The sequence below is a fragment of the Kwoniella botswanensis genome, chromosome 1, assembly GCF_036426115.1.
Source record: "Kwoniella botswanensis chromosome 1, complete sequence".
In the NCBI taxonomy this organism is placed as follows: Eukaryota; Fungi; Basidiomycota; class Tremellomycetes; order Tremellales; family Cryptococcaceae; genus Kwoniella; species Kwoniella botswanensis.
This window is the reverse complement of record NC_088599.1, coordinates 858,051-876,757: the sequence shown is the minus strand read 5'-3', so window position 1 is coordinate 876,757 and position 18,707 is coordinate 858,051. Positions and strand designations below refer to the sequence as shown.

At 43.7% G+C, this 18,707-nt stretch overlaps 8 protein-coding genes and 1 non-coding gene across 9 annotated transcripts; 4 read left to right on the top strand and 5 right to left on the bottom strand.

Annotated features, from left to right (window-relative positions):
* Positions 1–346: 346 nt before the first annotated feature.
* L199_000336 (uncharacterized protein) lies at positions 347–4,302 on the bottom strand (the record flags this gene model as incomplete). Its single annotated transcript, XM_064886103.1, has 23 exons — positions 347–923; positions 1,027–1,151; positions 1,214–1,287; positions 1,360–1,409; positions 1,475–1,573; positions 1,662–1,836; positions 1,901–1,968; positions 2,031–2,073; positions 2,153–2,218; positions 2,312–2,445; positions 2,524–2,629; positions 2,709–2,716; positions 2,792–2,986; positions 3,048–3,067; positions 3,132–3,206; positions 3,299–3,336; positions 3,425–3,479; positions 3,560–3,634; positions 3,707–3,713; positions 3,782–3,850; positions 3,927–3,936; positions 4,005–4,042; positions 4,121–4,302. 23 exons carry the CDS (start codon positions 4,300–4,302, stop codon positions 347–349), a joined length of 2,289 nt encoding a protein of 762 aa, XP_064742175.1.
* Positions 4,303–5,254: 952 nt separating this feature from the next.
* Positions 5,255–6,026, bottom strand: L199_000335 (uncharacterized protein; the record flags this gene model as incomplete). The annotated part of the gene is made up of 4 exons (XM_064886102.1): positions 5,255–5,363; positions 5,424–5,590; positions 5,741–5,841; positions 5,915–6,026. The coding sequence occupies 4 exons, from the start codon at positions 6,024–6,026 to the stop codon at positions 5,255–5,257; spliced, it is 489 nt and encodes a 162-aa protein (XP_064742174.1).
* A 573-nt stretch (positions 6,027–6,599) lies between these two features.
* On the top strand, positions 6,600–7,775 carry L199_000334 (uncharacterized protein; the record flags this gene model as incomplete). The annotated part of the gene is made up of 5 exons (XM_064886101.1): positions 6,600–6,638; positions 6,704–6,892; positions 6,984–7,321; positions 7,454–7,509; positions 7,576–7,775. The coding sequence occupies 5 exons, from the start codon at positions 6,600–6,602 to the stop codon at positions 7,773–7,775; spliced, it is 822 nt and encodes a 273-aa protein (XP_064742173.1).
* A 427-nt stretch (positions 7,776–8,202) lies between these two features.
* Positions 8,203–10,408, top strand: L199_000333 (uncharacterized protein; the record flags this gene model as incomplete). The annotated part of the gene is made up of 7 exons (XM_064886100.1): positions 8,203–8,388; positions 8,465–8,603; positions 8,651–8,824; positions 8,903–9,133; positions 9,228–9,601; positions 9,702–9,942; positions 10,044–10,408. 7 exons carry the CDS (start codon positions 8,203–8,205, stop codon positions 10,406–10,408), a joined length of 1,710 nt encoding a protein of 569 aa, XP_064742172.1.
* Positions 10,409–10,635: 227 nt separating this feature from the next.
* Positions 10,636–10,752, top strand: L199_000332. Its single transcript, XR_010449940.1, has one exon. It is a non-coding gene; the product is annotated as a 5S ribosomal RNA (ribosomal RNA).
* Positions 10,753–11,124: 372 nt separating this feature from the next.
* On the bottom strand, positions 11,125–11,430 carry L199_000331 (uncharacterized protein; the record flags this gene model as incomplete). The annotated part of the gene is made up of 1 exon (XM_064886099.1): positions 11,125–11,430. The coding sequence occupies one exon, from the start codon at positions 11,428–11,430 to the stop codon at positions 11,125–11,127; it is 306 nt and encodes a 101-aa protein (XP_064742171.1).
* Positions 11,431–12,242: 812 nt separating this feature from the next.
* On the bottom strand, positions 12,243–12,671 carry L199_000330 (uncharacterized protein; the record flags this gene model as incomplete). Its single annotated transcript, XM_064886098.1, has 1 exon — positions 12,243–12,671. The coding sequence occupies one exon, from the start codon at positions 12,669–12,671 to the stop codon at positions 12,243–12,245; it is 429 nt and encodes a 142-aa protein (XP_064742170.1).
* A 976-nt stretch (positions 12,672–13,647) lies between these two features.
* Positions 13,648–16,420, bottom strand: L199_000329 (uncharacterized protein; the record flags this gene model as incomplete). Its single annotated transcript, XM_064886097.1, has 4 exons — positions 13,648–14,580; positions 14,648–14,908; positions 14,974–15,664; positions 15,726–16,420. 4 exons carry the CDS (start codon positions 16,418–16,420, stop codon positions 13,648–13,650), a joined length of 2,580 nt encoding a protein of 859 aa, XP_064742169.1.
* Positions 16,421–16,877: 457 nt separating this feature from the next.
* L199_000328 (uncharacterized protein) lies at positions 16,878–18,498 on the top strand (the record flags this gene model as incomplete). Its single annotated transcript, XM_064886096.1, has 7 exons — positions 16,878–16,985; positions 17,034–17,151; positions 17,215–17,366; positions 17,420–17,542; positions 17,626–17,805; positions 17,916–18,140; positions 18,256–18,498. 7 exons carry the CDS (start codon positions 16,878–16,880, stop codon positions 18,496–18,498), a joined length of 1,149 nt encoding a protein of 382 aa, XP_064742168.1.
* Between the last annotated feature and the right edge of the window lie 209 nt (positions 18,499–18,707).

The following is an 18,707-nucleotide window of genomic DNA, read 5'->3' as shown; positions in this document are numbered from 1 at the left end:
GAGATTCAAAGATCTAAAGATGATAAAGGATTACATTACATCAAAGGTATAACCTTGTACAAGGACTCTTCTCCTTCTCCTTCTCTTCTACTTCTTACTGTGTGTTTTTGATGTTACATGTTTACTCCTTACGACCATCGAATGAACCACGCTCGGATCAATTTTCAATAACTCAATCAAGCTAATGTCAAGCTCAGACTAACAGGCACGTGGATATGGTTGATAAGTTACTATAGCAAAGCATTCACTATGCATGACAGAAATAACGAAGACCAGAGTTGACGAATACAATTTCCAAGATCCCAGCCTATCATCAAACCCCTAGAAATTCTAGCTTCTATATCAGCTATAAAGCTTTACCGAAACTCGCTGAATTCCTTATCCCACTCTCACCATTACTATCATACAGAGCACGATCCACCGGTGTATTTGACGTAGTAAACAAACACTGGTCATCGCTCCTTGCTGAAGATGTCGTTGGAGAAAGGAAAGAAGGTGATTTCGGTAAAGGTATGTTGGCAGGATCCAATCCAACCATCAAACCCGCTCCTCCTCCGCTTGCCCCCTCGTTATTAACCTTATCTCTAACCCTGTTATAATCCGCGTTACTCATCAACCTATTCCGTCCAGTCCCATCTAAAGAAGATAAAGAAGGTAATCTATTCAGACCACCCCCTGTAGGGTTTGAGATAGGAGTAGAATCGTCCGTAGTCATTATCTCATATCGATCAATATCATCTTCTAAACCTGTATGAGTACCAGAAGAATCATTTCGTTTATGTTGTTGTTGACCATCATCTTCAGGCTTCAATCTTATAGTCTGATATATCGCCAAGTTGGATCCTTTGAACTTGGGATTTGCAAGTTGAATGGGCTGTTTGTTTATTCTCCTAGCAATTTGATAGGTCACCCAAGATCCCCATCTTCAAACAAGAGGGATATATCAGCATTATTCTCCTTCCTACGCTAACATCCTTTGAGAAAAGTCGTGTCCAGATATCATTACCACGCGAAGAATTGACTTACATCTGCGTTAACAAAAGACCAATGGCTAGGATGAACACCATGCTAGTCCAGGCTTTATCCATGGGTCTAAACGAATAATTCTGATGAACACCCCAGTAAACTACTAATGCAATGGCGCTTGCTGACTGTTATTCAGTGCGATTAGATCAGCTAAGGAATCGTCTTCTCAGCAAACTCTTCAACTGACCTTGAAAATGAATGTCTGTACAGCAGCTAGCCTGAGGATTTTCGATACCCTCCGACGATCCCAATCTAGACGATCTATAAAGAAAAAAAAACGCAATCAACCACGGTATGCAGCTTCCCGAATACGGGAGGGCGACAGTCACTCACACCCCAGTAATCCGAAGAATGTAGGTTGTTCAGTCGTAGCTTGGAATAGCCTATGATGATTAACCTCTTGTCAGCTTTACTCGAATGGTGGGTCCATACGGGATGGGGACCTTACCATATAACGGCTGAAATCAAATATGACATTGACTGAGTATACTCAAATACCGTAACGGTGAAGGAAATAGCAATGATAGTCAAGAAATGGTGGGCGATCCTGTCAAGTATCACCAGAAATTGTGAGTTAGGGAACCTCCTTAAGAACACCTCACTCGAGAGAAAAAGTCTGTGTGAAGCTCACTTACATGGGTATTCTCATCTTCAATCTATATATCAATTCGAATATATACAAAGCGGAAACTAGCACTCCCGCCGTTCGGAGGCATTGTACTTCCCATAAGGCATATCGTTGTGCGAAAGCTGGAGCAGCTACTAACTCGAGAGCGAGGGCGATAGTCGTGAAGATGATGTTCATCGTATCTACGTCAACGGAGGCACCGTTCAGCTCATGTCTTGAAGGATAGGTACAACGCTTCTCGCTCACACATGACAACGTTTTTCTGATGCTCCAAACCCAAAGTAGGAAATACGGAAGAATGTCTGAAGTAGATACTGATAGATTCGGACCGTTTAATAACATTCGACAGGGCTGTGAATGTGATACGACAACTCACAACCAGAGTATGTTTGACACGACATAGAACATCAGAAAGTAACCTGATAAGTGGACGAACATTGTCAGCAATCAACGACGCAGTAGGAATGACATTGCATTTTTTTTCGAGATCTCACTCACCTAGTAAGGCAGTAGCATACAGCGTAGGATCCCACGAATGACTATCACCAGGACTAAGAGCGATCTCTATAGCCAATTCATCGAAAAGCTTCATCAGTCAGCGAAAGACAACTGGACCATATTTGTAACTTAAGAAGGAGAGGCAGAAGTTAAACCCACCTAACAATGGATCTAAATCTTCGCCGCTCACGGCATAAATACCCCCTACCTCATCTTGGTTCTCCGGAGTGACGTATTTAGGTGCTAACCATCCTTGCGGGAAATGCGAGTCCATGACCACTTGTTTGTAGTCGCTGAATCATCCAGAAAAAATAACCACAAACAAATCAGTGAGAGATGAACACGGATGTTCAGATGGTGATACCACTCACCGTGTGATACACATATCGCCTCCTGACGGACCAATGTGCGGACAATGTACAGATGGTCTGAGAGGTAACATCGGTACGTGCAAATGTCGGCAGACGAGATTATCCTCTGACGTGAAGAACGGCAAATTATCAACATCAGCTGATCTTCACTCTGATATCTGATTCGAATGGTATATTGAACATACCTCCCATCCTATTTCGTTTCACCATGATCAGCCTCCTAAACTCCAATCACAGAGTACACCAAGTAGTATGCATGTATACTCACCTATACCATTCGCCTATCTCCCTCCCACTCAGAAACGTCATACATCCCTCTGTATCTTTATACTGCTCGTTCGGGCCTGTACAATGTTCCATTGCCATCTGACATATCTTTTCAGAGAGGTATGTTCGTAGGATGACAGACGTATCGGTAATGTTGGTCAGATTCAAACCTTTTTGCATAAAAGGTATAAGCTTGCTATTCTCACGAGTAGAGATGTCAGCATGTCCTGTTCGTGTATAGAAATGTAAACACCTACGGTATTATATTATCAGTAGCCTATGAATATCACAAGCAATCTTAGCATTGATATGTGTAGTTAGGAAGAATAGGGAATACTTACCCAAGCCCATCTCCTGAATGATACGTCGTATTGCTGGATCTCACTATTCTCGTTTACTTGCATAAAAGCGTCGATCTGTATCAAATCAGGCCCCATCTTGAGTCAGCTACCGTATGCCAATTATCCATTTTCTTAGTCTACTACATTAACAATAAGTTTGGTCTCACTTGAATTGGGAAAGTCTCGTTCAGTATTGGATAATGGACTAGAATGCACTCAAGTTAGCTAGATGTCCTCCTATTCCATGTAATATCATGTATAGCTATATCCATATGAGGAGGGTCAATGCTCACACTGAAATTTGATTGAAGTAGAGATGAAATTATGTTGAACCAATAGAGCTGTCACCTATAGGACAAATCCAATACGTTCTAATCAGCCTATCTTCCGAGTGAGTATTGACGAGTTTGGTGGGCTACCGTACTCACATTGTATGATATTGGTGATCCGAACGGCGAAGGGTCAGTTGGATCGTCTGCGGTATTGACAAATAGACCGAATAGCTGATATCAGACTTTTCCAGTTAGACCAGGTCGAACGACTTATCTATGCGGAATATGGTAAATTGCACATACATATTCACTAGCCAGGCCAGCACAGATAAGTTAGATCAGCTGTTGGCCGTGGACACAAGTTTTCAAGGTACTCACGTTGACAATTCTCTACCATCGAAACTGATGTCAAGCAATAGGACTATCTGATTAGCTGACACTCTCCTTCTAAGAATGATATCAATTCAAGATATTGCAGCTATGGTAGGGTGTTCGACCATATGTCGTGTATCGTCCAACTCACTTTGTCGATACTACACAACACATCAAATCATCATTATCTCCCTCTTATACCTTAATCAATGTATTCTGGTTTACTCACAATCCGCAGTTCCCGTAACATCCTCAGCAAATAGTGTACTACCATATCATTCCTATATCAGCTCAATCCCTCCTCTCATCCTTCTCTATCTTTTATGTTAGGTATTCAATAATTACCTGTTTATACTCCTAGCCACTTCGATATTCTTTGGCGCTAAATAACTATCCGCGAATCCTTTGACAACTTCCACAACTTGATATTCCGACAACGCATTGATCGTCGTGGAGTAAGCTAGTAGACCTAACACAAATAGATTAACGCCGTTCCCCTTGTTCCGCTTCGAGCCGATAGACATCATCTTCCGATATGAAGATTATAGACTAGGTGGCTTTGATAGCTTGAGTAAAGTTGATGGGATGTGTCTTTAGCGTTGGATTGAGATAGATTGGATTGAAAGGATATGATGATGAACTATCAAGCAATCCTCAAGTTGTGCGATTCAAAGTGAAAGTGAGGAGATGGTGAGTAATCAGACAGTGAACGATATGACAATACCAAGAGAAGTAAAGGAAGGGGGAAGATGATACTCCTTCTTTATCAACTTGAAGCACATCCACGTCTATTATGTATTGAAGTAAATCCTTCCTGTCACTCTCGCCCTTGTCTATCAAGTTCATGACCGAGGTTCGAAGTGTTGTAAGGTCAAGCTGAAAGGACATCCCTCCGTTCCTTCCCTTGCCCAGCACACGCCGAGAACTTTGAAGTTTGCACCTTTGTTCATATTGCAGTATAGTGCCATCACGGTCAGGGTACATCGTCAACGTTGTTACCTGGTGATTTCATCATCATCATCCGTCGACGACTTGTGGTTTCAAAAATAGGTGTACTCCGTTGCGATGCGATGTGATCATTACGGCAAGTTTAAACTCCTAGATCCGATGATCGGGATACTTGGTCTTTTCTGGGGTATGTAATCGATAATATGATGGGCACGTGCAGACTATTTGTGTGTGATGGGATTCGATTATCTCATGCAATTGCAATGCAAATGCAATGCGATAAGAGCTGAACAACGTTGAACAAAGCGGATGTGATTGAACAATAAGCGTAAAAGCGTAAAAGAGTCCGAAAGGATGACGGAACGAGTGGAGACCTCGTGCCTCCAAATACACGATTCGTGTGCATCAACGAGGTTTACATGATATTGCAGGCAGGTTCTTTGGTTTGTGACGATCACGACCTATAACATATCAAATACCCAAACATAGAACAAAAAAGATATACGAAGAGCCGGGCTTGTTTCTACTAGATTACAGGAAGAGGGATATCAATCCAAAAGTACTTATCAAACCAATTACCATAGGTCCTGTCCTAATGTTTGTGTTGGGATCAGAGGAAGAAGCGAGGTATTCGGCGGATCTACAATAAGCCAATCGGGTCAATCAGTGTTACACCACTATAGTATGGAGGATTACTCACGTGAAATAAGTTCCATTGGCAGTATTCAGATAACTCTCCGGTAAAGATATCTCGACTTCTACACCTGCACGATGGCACCAGTTCTCACCGTATTCCACCGCATAAGCTACGTCGGGTGCGGATTTGCAGACGACGGGGAGACAGTTGCCCATGAGGTTTCTCCATGCCTGTAGGTCCGAAAGGACACAAACATATCAACTGATCGTACTTTCAAGAATGTGAAGAATGATTCAAAGGGCAATGAGGGACAGTGGGAGTGTGATATAGGACACAGCGGATGAATGATCCGTAATTCCGTTTGCCTGAACATCACTCACCTCCTGTTGACAATTCTTCGTGATCCATGAGAATCCATTCGATCCCGTCCCTGGTATCTCAATCGTGTATTCCAATCTCGAGTGACATTCTACGAAACATTCTGATTACAGAGCGGAAACCATCAGTTTAGGTTCGATATACATTGTGTAAAGGTGCGAGGGCTCCTGACCCACCTGAAGCGTGTGTGTTCACATCCAGATGGAATTGCGAGGCTGCACTTCCCAGTACGAGAGGTAAGAGGTAGAACGAGCAGAGCAAAGAGAGGATTTGAGATAATCGGTTCATGGTGGTTTGCGATATAGATGATCTTTGCTAGACGTCACGGTCGATACAGATGGATGTGAATGGAAAGGAATAATAACGGAATGCATCTTCACGAGCCTGTTATATATATACTCATACCCGTCTGCTTGCTGTATCCCAGATGTACAATACGAGGACGATCCATGTCAAAAGGTTGAAAGAGCTTATTGTTCTCAAACCGAAGATGCTCTATTGTTCCGGAAAATTGCCCGAAATGGCAAGTAGATCACGTATGAGCTTATGAGCTTGACCCTTGAAACGAAGATACAGTGGAGATATTTAAATGGACAACCGAGATAAATTGCTGACACGAGATCAGATCAATCGGGTCATGCCGCCTAGAAGATCTTCAAAAGTGATGACATAACGGATCACCCGAAAAATTCAATGGTGATGATACAGTTGGAGATGAAGATGATCACCTGCTTCCTTGTCTTTGTGAATACGAATAGTCATCGACAATCACTATACTGAACATCACCTATCATCAGCATCGAGGAGAACGTACGAGCATAGCGTGTATCCTAGTATAGACCACATAGAGTATCGATCACCATGATGGTACCCTTATCTCCAGCGGTGATGTCAAACATCGTAAGTCCAACTGTCCGCCAGGCGAAGATAAGCGTTTACTCATACACTCTTCTAATATCGTTCAGGCTGGCTACATGTCTATAGCCACTTGGATCGTCGTATACTCACCACAAATATGGGAAAACTACCAACTCCAATCGGGTGAAGGTCTATCCGTACCATTCATCGTACTGTGGCTATTGGGCGATATAACCAATTTGTTTGGTGGGATCATGGCAAAGCTATTGCCTACCATGATCATATTGGCCGTTTATGTGAGTAAAACAACGCCTATCTACACCTCATTCGGTCTCCATTCTATAACGATGCTCAATGGTACTGACTTTTTTCGTCTTCTCCTGTTAGTACACCATATGCGACCTAATCCTCTTATTCCAAGTATACTACTACCGTCGCAAGCCCTCTCCTGCCGCCCGAACGCACATCGATCCGGACGACGAGTCAACCCCTTTATTACCTGAACCTAAACAGCCCAAACCTCTCTTACCTCCGTCTCTCGAATATCCAGTAATGTTAGGATTTGTCTTGTTGTCAGGTGTGGGTGCTTGGTACATCACCGATCAGGATGAAGTCAAAATACCTGAGAAACCAGAGGTGGAATTGGAATGGAAATCGCAATTGTTAGGTTGGATGTCAGCGGTTCTGTATTTGGGCAGTAGAGTTCCGCAGATCGTACATAACTAGTAAGTTGGACTCATGTTCTTGTGTCCCACTCCGAACGATATTCTACAAAGACATGTCGTTTGCTATTCGAATGAGAACAATCGTATTCATCTGGATCATTTTGCTGATCGTGCCTATTCTATGTCCTATAGTAAAACCAGATGTGCAGGTTTATCGCTAGCTATGTTCTTCTTCGCCATCTCAGGAAGTGAGTGTCTGGCTTCGCGTGACTCCTTCTATCTTTGGCACAGCAAGCTGACTTGCTCCGCTATAGACATAACATACGTCCTTTCTATCTTTTTCACCTCGATGAACCCCCGATACATCTTGGCGAACTTACCGTGGTTAGCTGGATCAGGATTGACGGTATTTTTGGACTTATTCGTCCTCGCTCAATTTGCTGTCTTCAATTGGCAAGATAAGAAGAAAGAGAAAGTGTTTGCATCGGATGAAGATGATGATGAGGAAGCATGATCTCTTAGTTAGCTCCTCATCGTAATGAATGGGGGATGAAACCTTGAGGTGAACCCGGTAAATCTTTAATATCATGACACGATCTATATACGTATACAAACATGGTCTCAGCGAGAGCAAGTAGAAGTAGACATTGACAATATTTCAGATCTTTGTCATAGTACATATCTAGTGTGATCTCAAGAGTGAATAGACACGTCGAGAAGAATGTATGTATGATGTATGAATAGTCAGATGAATTCTGATAGTTCGACCTCGGTTAAACCGCGGCTTACTTCCTACTTCGGGTATTGAGTGACATTATTGACAACGCATCAACATTCACCTTGACTGTGCATCTCGCATGTTCAGTCCGCTTCTCCAGAACATCTATCATCGCAGATGAGTCTGGTATGAATCATCGAATCTAACGCTACCATCACGCAAGATGAAGAAAGTCTCGCCGTCCGTAGCCAGAAGGAAGCTCATCAACGCCCTACCCAATTTCCTGCCTTTCATCATCACCTTCACGCATGTCTTCTTGTCTCCATATACAAAAGTAGAAGAGTCGTTCACTCTACATGCTGTGCATGATGTATTGGCTTATGGGTGGGATAGATCTCGACTGTCACATGTGAGTGTGACCATCAGCATCACCGTCATTATATCCTTTCGCTTTATTGGGGCTTAGCTGATCTCGACGAATCTAGTGGGATCACATTACCTTTCCCGGAGCTGTCCCTCGTTCCTTCTTACCTCCTCTAATATTAGGTACGATCTCCTATACAGTAGCTTGTGCTGGTGTAGCTCTGGGCTGGATACGGACGAAGATAGACGTTCAGATAATTGGTAAGCTAGCCCTGTTCTTGACCATCAAAGCTAATATCAAATCGCAGTCAGATTGATTCTTGCTGCAATATTCTCTCATTCGTTCAATCACCTAGCCAAAACTCTTCGAGCGAGATATGGTGCATCCGTGAGAACATGGTTTACGATCTTGTCTTTGACAAGTTTCCATATACCTTATTATGCAGGTAGGACATTGCCTAATTTCATGGCTTTGCCAGGGGGTGAGTCGCATCTTCCGAATCGACAGACAAGAGTCCTTGATCATTGGTATGATCTGTCCATACATCGCTCTGCTATAGTCCTCCTCAGTATATCACTCATTTTGAGATCCGGTTCAAGATCTGCTCCGGAGACAGTCACGGCTAAACGACTTAGGACATCCATCGTACTGCTCACGGGTTTAGCGACAGTCGTCAGATTGGAATTAGCCTTGTTCTTGATTCCCGTTGCGTTGAGTCTGGTGGTTACTAGCAAAGCCAGTCTGAGTCAGGCGGTAGGATGGGGTATGTTAGGTGGATTTGGATCTTTGGGTAAGTCTATATCCTATAACCATACTACCATACCGCTATCGCTCAGCTAAGTTCAAATGACATTGACATTTGACTATTTGTGATGATCATTTAGCCATATCATCTCCTATCGACTATACACTATGGATTCCCACCATCCCTCACCCATCTTTACCGACCTTCACTTCAACCTGGCAAGTCCTCTGGCCAGAAGTGTCCGCATTGCACTACAATCTACTTCAAGGTCAATCTGCCAATTGGGGTGTGATGCCTTGGCATTATTACCTCACCAACTCATTACCTAAAATTCTCATGGTCAGCTTACCGCTAGGTGGTCTGGCAGGAGCAATATGGTTCTTCCGACTCATCGGGGTGCATGTAGGAGGTAAAGAGGGGGCTAAGATTTACGAAGGCGTAGGGGAGGTCGTCAAGGTGTTTGGAGCGGGTGTGGTAGGGTTGATAGGAATGATGAGCTTGGTGGGACATAAGGTGAGGACTTGCCCTGATCCAAGCGTCAAGCTTACTGCATTTGGGAGATTGTACTGTCTGTCATCAATGACAAGGCCAAGCTAATGATATGTCATCGCAGGAATGGCGATTCATCATCTATGCAATCCCCATCTTGCAAATCATAGCTTCATTCGGTGCAGCAGGATTATGGAACTTCCCATATCCCAAACTCAGACCCCTTGTCCGATTAGGATTGGTAGGGCTGGTAGTCTTGAATATAGTACCGAGTGGTGGGTTGACGTTTATCAGTATGAATAATTATCCCGGCGGAGAGGTATGGAAGGTTTTAGAGAGATTACCCAAAGGGCAGGATGATACAAGTAAGTCAGCCTGTCTTCTTCACTTCTCTTTCCCCCCTTTTACATCTCTGCCCTCATAACAGCGCTAGCCGTGGTACTCATGCTAAGTGCGTTGTGATTAGTCAAAATTCACTTCCCTTCATATCCTTTGCAAACCGGTTCCACCCTATTTACTTTCCTTCATCAACAATCCAATATCAACACTACATCACATGTCGGATCATTCGAGTTGTCACCTTTCCCGAAGCAGAAACAACCTCAATGGATATACTCCAAATCTGAGGATGAAGCTTATTCCACTTCGGAGGGATTATGGAACAATGAGGTCGACTATCTCGTTACTGAAGATTGGGATAGCTATCTCGATAAATGGGAGATTGTAGATGAGATTCAAGGGCTGGATGGTGTAGGAAGGAAAGGCAAGTTTGGATTGGAGGTGAAGTGGGGTAGGAAGTCAGCTATTCTAGGGAAGAAAGATGGACGATAAAATGCATCTGGAAGATTACGAACTTGTCTACAAGGTTATCCAGTCAATCTCGAACAACTCTGTCAGATGGTCTTCGCAGATCTAGAGGCTGATGTTGAGTTGTACTACATCTTGACCTTGTTCCAACCTACCTTCTCAGTACTCAATCCCTCATACGTCATGTTTTGGCTCGCTCATGCTTGGCCATGTCGACTATATAATGATAATCTTTGTGTTCTATCTCCATCTACGGCCATAGAAGGTATAAAACGCCCCATCCCGTCCGCTCTGGGAAGCTTTAAGCTACCTATCGCCCGGCTAGTACCAAGGTGGGGGACCACTTGGGAATCCCAGGTGCTGTAGTTTTTGCACCTTTTTGAGGTGGAACAAAGGAGAGGGATCCGATGATTGCATTGTGGTTGGCTTTTAAGAAACAAGCTGTTATACAACGATGGCGTTGAATACACACACACTGATCAAGAAAATAGGAGTGTCGCATTTGCCATATGCATATATAAACTACGTACATAGATCGTAGATAGGTAAAAGTGGCAGGAAGATACGCTAAAAAGCAATTTGACCATACATCTTATACCTCAGGGGCTTTTACCTTCTATGAGATCACTATACCTTTCTTGAGATATCAATATATCCACCTCTAGCTTTGAATTGTGCAAATTCAGAGGGTGAAGTCAGTCTGACATCCGTCACTTTACCTTGTCGTGTATCAACACTTTTTACGATCTCCTCCAATTTCGCGGGAATAACAGAATTAACATCTTCCCAAGATTGTGTTGGGTCCGATGCCACTGCGCGAACCCACTCTGGATTGAATGATCTAGAGTATTTACCCTTTTGCTACGAGCAAGCTTGAAAGTTTGGTCGACAGCACTTCTGTCATTCGAGGGAGCGTGTTGAGTTCCGGCCTTGACCCAGGCGGAAACGTCAGTTTGAAGTTGACCCTCTTCAGTGAACTCGTAGGAGATGGTGATGAAGTCGTCTGGAAGGTCGTTGAGACCAGAACGAATATCTGATGAGGACATGGTTCTTTATGCTTTCAGTGAGTTGGACGATTATGATACGGTAAACTAATGAGTATGTGTGTTCACCGAGCTGAGTACGCGGCGAGAGCGTGAATTGTATGATAGGATTGTTTGTGCTATTTCATCTCTTAGACTTATATCTCCACGAGGCGCTTATATATCATATCTTGGGGGCTGGACCTACACAATTAGTGGAACCAGAAGAGAGATATCTCCCCGACAATGTTGAGGCAATAAATACTTCTCTCGTTAATGCCTTTCTCGTGCTTCAGTCAATGGAAATCTGAAGATTGCTTGTACCGTGAATTATATGAGGCGATGCAGATGCAGATAACAATTCAACACCTTTTATCAATAAATTTTTACCGCTTATAGATCACCTGCTCTTTCGAGCTGAGTCTGGGCAAGCTATTGATGAAAAGCACCACCTTCTTATTCGTCCTGTTTCTTTCAGGGAACTCACGGAATCCCAGATCCTTTGATCTTCCTGTATGCGGAGTTAGATTTTAACGCCATAGATCAAGGCTTTGAATGGGGCTAGAAAGACCCCTGTGGTGTGGATGGTGAATATTCAGAAGGATTTGCGAATCGGTTACACATGTGGACTACATCAACGGGTTAAACACACCCATGAGAATGATCGATCTCACGAGAGAGAAGAGGGATCAAATGCCGAGTCACAATCTCCGTAATTTGGCTCTGTGCCACACGGAATTGAATGCATGAAAGAATTTGTGAGATATAGAACAGTCTTATATTTATCATCAGTAGCCCAGAGACTCCTGAGCTGAGTGAGCTAAGGAGTCATAAAGCTATTCGGTATTGCTAAAAACCATCGGGGCACTCTGTGAAGTATGAGTGAACTCCGAGTCTCCTGCAAGACTATTATTCTCTTCTGCATTCAAAATCCTAATTGAGAGGTTATCGATCTCGGAGGATTTGGAGACATGCTTGGCTAGACCCTCCAAAAAGCCAGGAATCCACTTTTGGAATTCTTCTGGACCTTTATCTCTTAAGGTTGAAACGATAGTTCCGGTTTGTCGATCAATCTCTTGGTCGATCTCGCCCGTCATTCGATCGTAGGACGAGTCCAGTTGCCTGTTCCTAGCGACATTCGAACGTCGCCAAGCGGATATGTTCGTATTGAGCTGGGTCCCACCTTGAGTAGAATAACCCACTGTGATGAATCTCATTGGGAGACCTCCAAGTCCTTGGGCGACATAAGAGTTGGTTGAAGACATTTCAAGAAGGAAATAAACCAAAAATGGATTGGTTGGATCGTGGTCAAGGATAAAAGGATGGGAATGAGAAAAGGATTGTATCTCAAGTTGATCGCTCGAACGATAGCTTAAATACACTTCCACGCAGACCTTGACAGGAAGCCGGAAGGGTGTGACTGGGCCGAAACCAGCTTATCATTCCTCTAACTAGCTTGTGAGCGGAGTTATAGCCTTTCAACAAACATGAACGTTTGCCATGAAGACTAAGACTACCTTTGACCCTCCGTCGGTTGACCGCCAAAATTCCTACACCTTGAGGATGAGACTGTCCTATGTACAAAAGAAGGTGCACCGCCTCACCAGAGATTGCCAATTCTCAACAATCGAAGCGTATCGTGTGAGTTTCATAGCCATTGCAGACTCCGTCGCGAAGCAATACGTCGCCTTCGTGGACTGAGTACAACGACAATGCATCTGAGCGAGTCCATTCGATTAACGCACAGTAGATGTTGTAGTTATATGATCTGCGGCCTTTGTGCCATCAATAGCTTCGAACGATCGTCGGACTATCAGATTGTATACAGTGAAAGCATCACAGCTTTCTGATATGACGGCGGTGATTTAGAAGCAAAGAATGGAGACGTGACTGAACAATCTGTGTGTCAATCAAATTCCCCCTGTGCTCTCATGTTTCGCCGTTCTCTTGATCTTCGCTACCAAGCAACGGAGCCTAAGCGATTCAGCTGTTCTGCCATTTGAACATGAGATACATGTTAGTCAAATCAGACAATATTCTATAGATCATCATTAAAAGATGAGTTGGCAAAAGGAAACAAAAATAGCGAAAGCCGTTACTCAGATTGAACGTATTATAGCGTACAAACCCATACAGAGAAAGATATCAATTTCAAATCAGAGATCGAACAACCCCAACCCAAACTTCATCTTAAAACCCCCTTAAATAATTCTAACCTTGAATTACAAGACCTTGATGATTTTAACCAAGTTGATCCCATAATCCTTTCGCACTACCCAAATCCCTATCTTTATCAAACCCAAAAGAATTCGATAAGGTATTCTCGTCGAAGGTAAAATCACCCGAATTATACCATAATTGAGTCATAGCATTCCAAGCTATTTGATTTTCGTCCGACGCCGAAGCGGAGGCCAACGCCGACGTTGAGTCCAATTGCGCAGGCTGCATTTCTTGCGTCGTTGTTGTCGTCGTGGTGACTTCGCTTTCAGTCAAAGGACCATATCTAACTAATAACAAGTCCGATAATTTCTTGAAGATCTCATTATATTTGGAAGTTTCTTTCAGTGATTTACTGAAAATTTCCAACAAGTCATTACATTGTTCTAACCTTTTCTTAACTTCGGCTTTCCATCCAGCATCATCGATCAAGTTCTTATTCCTCGAATCGAACTCGCACAGACAGTATAAGAGCGATATACACGATAAGAATTGGCTGGATATGTTGATGAGGTTGTAACTGACTTTATTCGCTTTGTACAGGTTGAGATACAATTCGACGCAATTTAAACTTGATTCGTGGAGGATCTTCAACTTCTCCTCGTTCATCGAAGGGACCAAGGGTGATGGACGATATAACAAACAAAGTAATTGCTGGTAATTCAACAAGAACCATGAGTAGGATGTATGGATCATACTTCCACCATCGCTATTACCGTCGTTCTCGTCATCGGCAGGCGATAAAGGACATTCAGACAACCAGATATCAAGCTGCTTATGCAGGTTGTGGATGATATTCGATCGTTCAGTCTCATTATGAGAGTTTTGTTCACCAGATACTGAGTAGACGGTCGAGAGTATTATACCTCCCAATCGACGGAGCTTGGTGATATGTCGAGTGAAGTCGATTCGGGGTCGCCCTCGATATGACTCGTCGGTAGGCAAGGGTGAAGGTAGCTAAAAACAATTAGAACAATGGTCAGCTGAGAACCTTAATTGAGGTAAGCGAGGATGGATAGCTCACATCAACATCTATGTCGTTGTCAGCAATTGCAAGTGGTTTAGACAATGTCACAGCCACCAATCTATCCAGATTAAACAGTGAATAGAACACTCTCTTTCTATGTTCGACTTCGCTCGCAGTTAAAGTCGAATCATCAACTCTTCGATGTAAGTTCAGGGCGATAGCGATTCTAGCGGCGAAACCGACAACGTGCCAGAGAGAGATACCTGATGGGTCAAACATGGCATAGATACCAAGTAGGATGAGGGATTGTACGCAAAGCTATATTCACAAAGCGCCATCAGCCCAATGAGAGCAAATATGGTTATTGAAGTAATCCGACTCACGATATCCTCTTTGCCTAGTGCCGCACGGAAACTCGAGAAAGCCCTATCCTTGTATATCTTCGAAGAGCCTTTTTCAGCCTCGCCAGTTCGCTCTTTGTTGGTCGTCCCAATGGCGATGACCATGAACAGAAGGAACTCTTTTCTCGCCCACTGTTCAGCATCTCGATCTGGTTGTTGACCTGACGCGCTATATGTACTACCTCTCCTAGTGGCTCCCGACTGATCTTGACGATAAATCTCATCCATGTCCTTCGAGAACTCATCTCTCTGTAAGAAAGGGTACGAAATAGCATTCATGACAAAGAAGGATTCCACAGCTTGAAGGGCAATATCGTAAGGGGGTAAAGGGGTTTGTTTGTATTGCGACTGCGTTTGACCAAACGGTGTGTTGTCCGTCCTCCCATTATGTAAAGATGCGAGTGAATCGAGAGCAGCGGTGTCACTACTGAAGACCGGACCGGAAAGATCATTGGATCGAACCGATAAGATGGTATTTGACATAGCAGCGAAATCAGCCTGAGTCGTTAATTGGTCGGAGAATTGATGATCATCGTATATATCTTTCTCGGGAGGTGGCGGTAATCCTCTTTCTAGGTTGGATATAGCAGATTCCAAATGATGGATCCTCTCTGCTGCAGATGCGATTTGAGAGGTCAATGCTACATTATCGGCTTTTAGGCTCGTGACATAGCTATATAGACAGATGTCCATTCGTCAGCGGTGAGCTGATTGATACTAAGTAGACAACTCACCTGGCTGTAGCAGGACTCAATTCGAATACACAAGCTACATCCGCTTTGTTACATCCTGCACACCTTGGTTTCGCATTATCGCATTTCCTCTTGATCTTGTGGCATCTGACACAAGCTTGTGCCGCACCCTTTGGAGGATGAATGTAGACTGGACCCAATTTGAAATCGCATGATGGGTCGGCATAGTCCAGTACACCATCCTCAGGTATTCCGTCATCTTTCACTCCATTATTTCTGTTATCTTTCGATTGACGGGGTTTGCTGACCCTCGCTCTCTTTCGAGGCTTGGGTTTATCACCTTTATCTTCATTACCTTCTTCGTCCTTGTTTTCTCCCTCGTTGGAAGGCTGATTTTGAGTAATGGCCGTTTGTGATGGGTAATCCGCATCGTGATGAGCTTCATCTCGATAACCTTCTTCCCATGGATGAGGGTGTCTGTTACCGGTAGTATACGATCCATTACCCCATCCAGCTCTTTCTTCCCTAGCAGAAGAGCTCTGATACCCGTTACTATTTATCCCGTGAGACGACTCGTCCCCTTCGTGTTCGGATTGAGATCCACGTCGCTTGATGTTGGGTGCTGCGCCCTCTTCGCCCATCAATTCGGGTGCTATCACCATTGATGAGTTGCTGGTGTTTTCCAATGCAGCAGAGAGGGTAGATATGGGGGGTAGTGTTGGGGGTGTGAATGACATGGCGCTGATGGCGATGGTGACGGTGACGGTGACGGTGCGCTTGGTGACAGGATTGCACTGGTAGTTGATAGCTATCTGTCGATGTGATATATGGTTGTTTGCGGGGGAATTGGAAGTAGCATGTATGATGTGAGTACCTGTTTACCCTGGAAACAGAGTCTACGGTGGGTGCCGCTTTCCGCCAACTTGCGGAGAATTCCGCAATTATAGAATGCATACTGTAATGCATACATGATGTGGCTTTGAGAAAGCAAGTTATCAAGGAGTTCATCACGTGACTCTGGGTCATCGGGTTCATCCGAAGTGCGGGTGATAAACGCATGTTGTCGTGGTGTGATTTCGGACGAGAAGACAGGAGATAAAGAAAGACTCGAAAACAAGAAAAAAATAGGATCTCATTCATCTCTTTCTGTTTCATCCCAGCTAGCTTCTCCCTGTATCCTGAATACAGCTCGACATGACCAACGCAGCATCTATCAATGGCGTGGACTCCTTCGAGCTGGTAGATATCCTGCTCATAGGATTGGGATCAATCGGTTCGGTTTACGCTTATCTCCTCGAGAGGGTGGGTTCTACCCTATATGTATCAAATTTGACTGACACGACGATGTAGTCTGGTAAAGCAAGGGTCACTGCCGTCGCAAGATCCAACTATACCCTCTATACCACTACTGGTGTGACCCTTCACACTGATAGGTTCGGAATCGTCGAGGGATGGAAGCCGTATAGAGGTGAGCTCTTTATACGGATTTACAGTTTCCCAAGGTCGAGCTGACGTTATCTTTTCTACCTAGTTGTTCGATCTCAAGCTGAAGCTCTCGCCGATGGGAAGCGATACGCTATATGTGTAGTCTGTACAAAATGCCTGCCAGATGTATTACCAAACTCTGAATTACTGAAAGATGCTATCGAAAGTGGTCAGGTTGGTTCATGGAATTTGGTTCAAGTAAGCTCACATATGCCCATCCATGGAGTGAAATGAGCTGACGTGGTGAATAGAATGGGCTTGGCATAGAAGAAGACCTGTATCAGGCTGTGAAACATCTCGGTACACCCGTTATGTCGAGTCCAGCTTGGATAGGTATAGTCACGGAAGGTAGTTTAGTAAGATGGAGAGGTAAAGTGAGTATCGTCATCTCTAAAAGGGTCCGCTGCGTCCAGCTCACCTTCTTTTACGGGTGTAATTGAGCTGATATGTAATTTAGGACACCTTGGTTACCGGCTTATATCCGCCATTACCACCCAAAGACAAATCTGCTGAGGGTGAAGCAAGGATATTCACAGAAAGGGAGAAAGATGCTTTGAAGCTCTGGGTGGATCTTTTGACTGCTGGTGAAGGTTATGTACATCCTACAGATCATATCGATTCTATCAGATTCTTGAAGGTATGTCAATTTCCTATACCATCCTCCCACATCAAGACATCTTTCAGACCTGGGCGTGTCTCCGTCTTATCTTATGAAGTAGATATAGCTGACTAATTCATTTCATTTAGAACGTATGGAACTGCGCTTGGGCAGTAGTAACAGGCTTGATTCGACATACCGCATTACAATTCAGTTACCTCGGACCAACTGAAGAAAAGTATATCAAAGACTATTTCATGGAGATCGTCGATATCGGTTTCAAATCTGGATTATTGTACGAAGGGATGATCCAGTATCCTGCTGGGGATGTTATGGGTGATGCACAAAGTGTCGTAAATAGAGCTTGGACAGTGGTGAGTCCTCCGTTAGTCTGTTATCATCCTCATCTTCATATTGGACTCACTACCGGTATCCACATATTTCTGCCCATGTAATTCTCATATACTGAAACATCGATGCTTGTTACAGCTCACAGGCACAGCCCGAGAAAGAGGAGTAGGTCATAAATACTCCCTTCTCATTGACGTCGAACAAAACAGACCATTCGAGGTTGAGGTTATCGTCCGATCAGTATTGAACATTGCCAAGAAGAATAACATCGTTACGCCAAGATTGGAATTCGCTTACGCAATGTTGAAAGCTTTACAGTTGGAGATTATAAGGGATAATGATAGGAAGAAGGTCAAGAAGGCTGATGAAGTTGGTGCTTGATCTGTTGATTATATCTAATACCGTACACGTTCAGTATTTGAGCAATCCTTCTAAAATGCTGGAGGATTTAGCATGGCTACCAGAGTGTGAATACATCAATCGATTTTGGGTATATATGACATGTTCATAGAGATAGAATGTAGAATAATCATATATGCCTTTGTCATACAACAATGACCTCTCCTAGCCTTTCTCTATATTCCCAATTT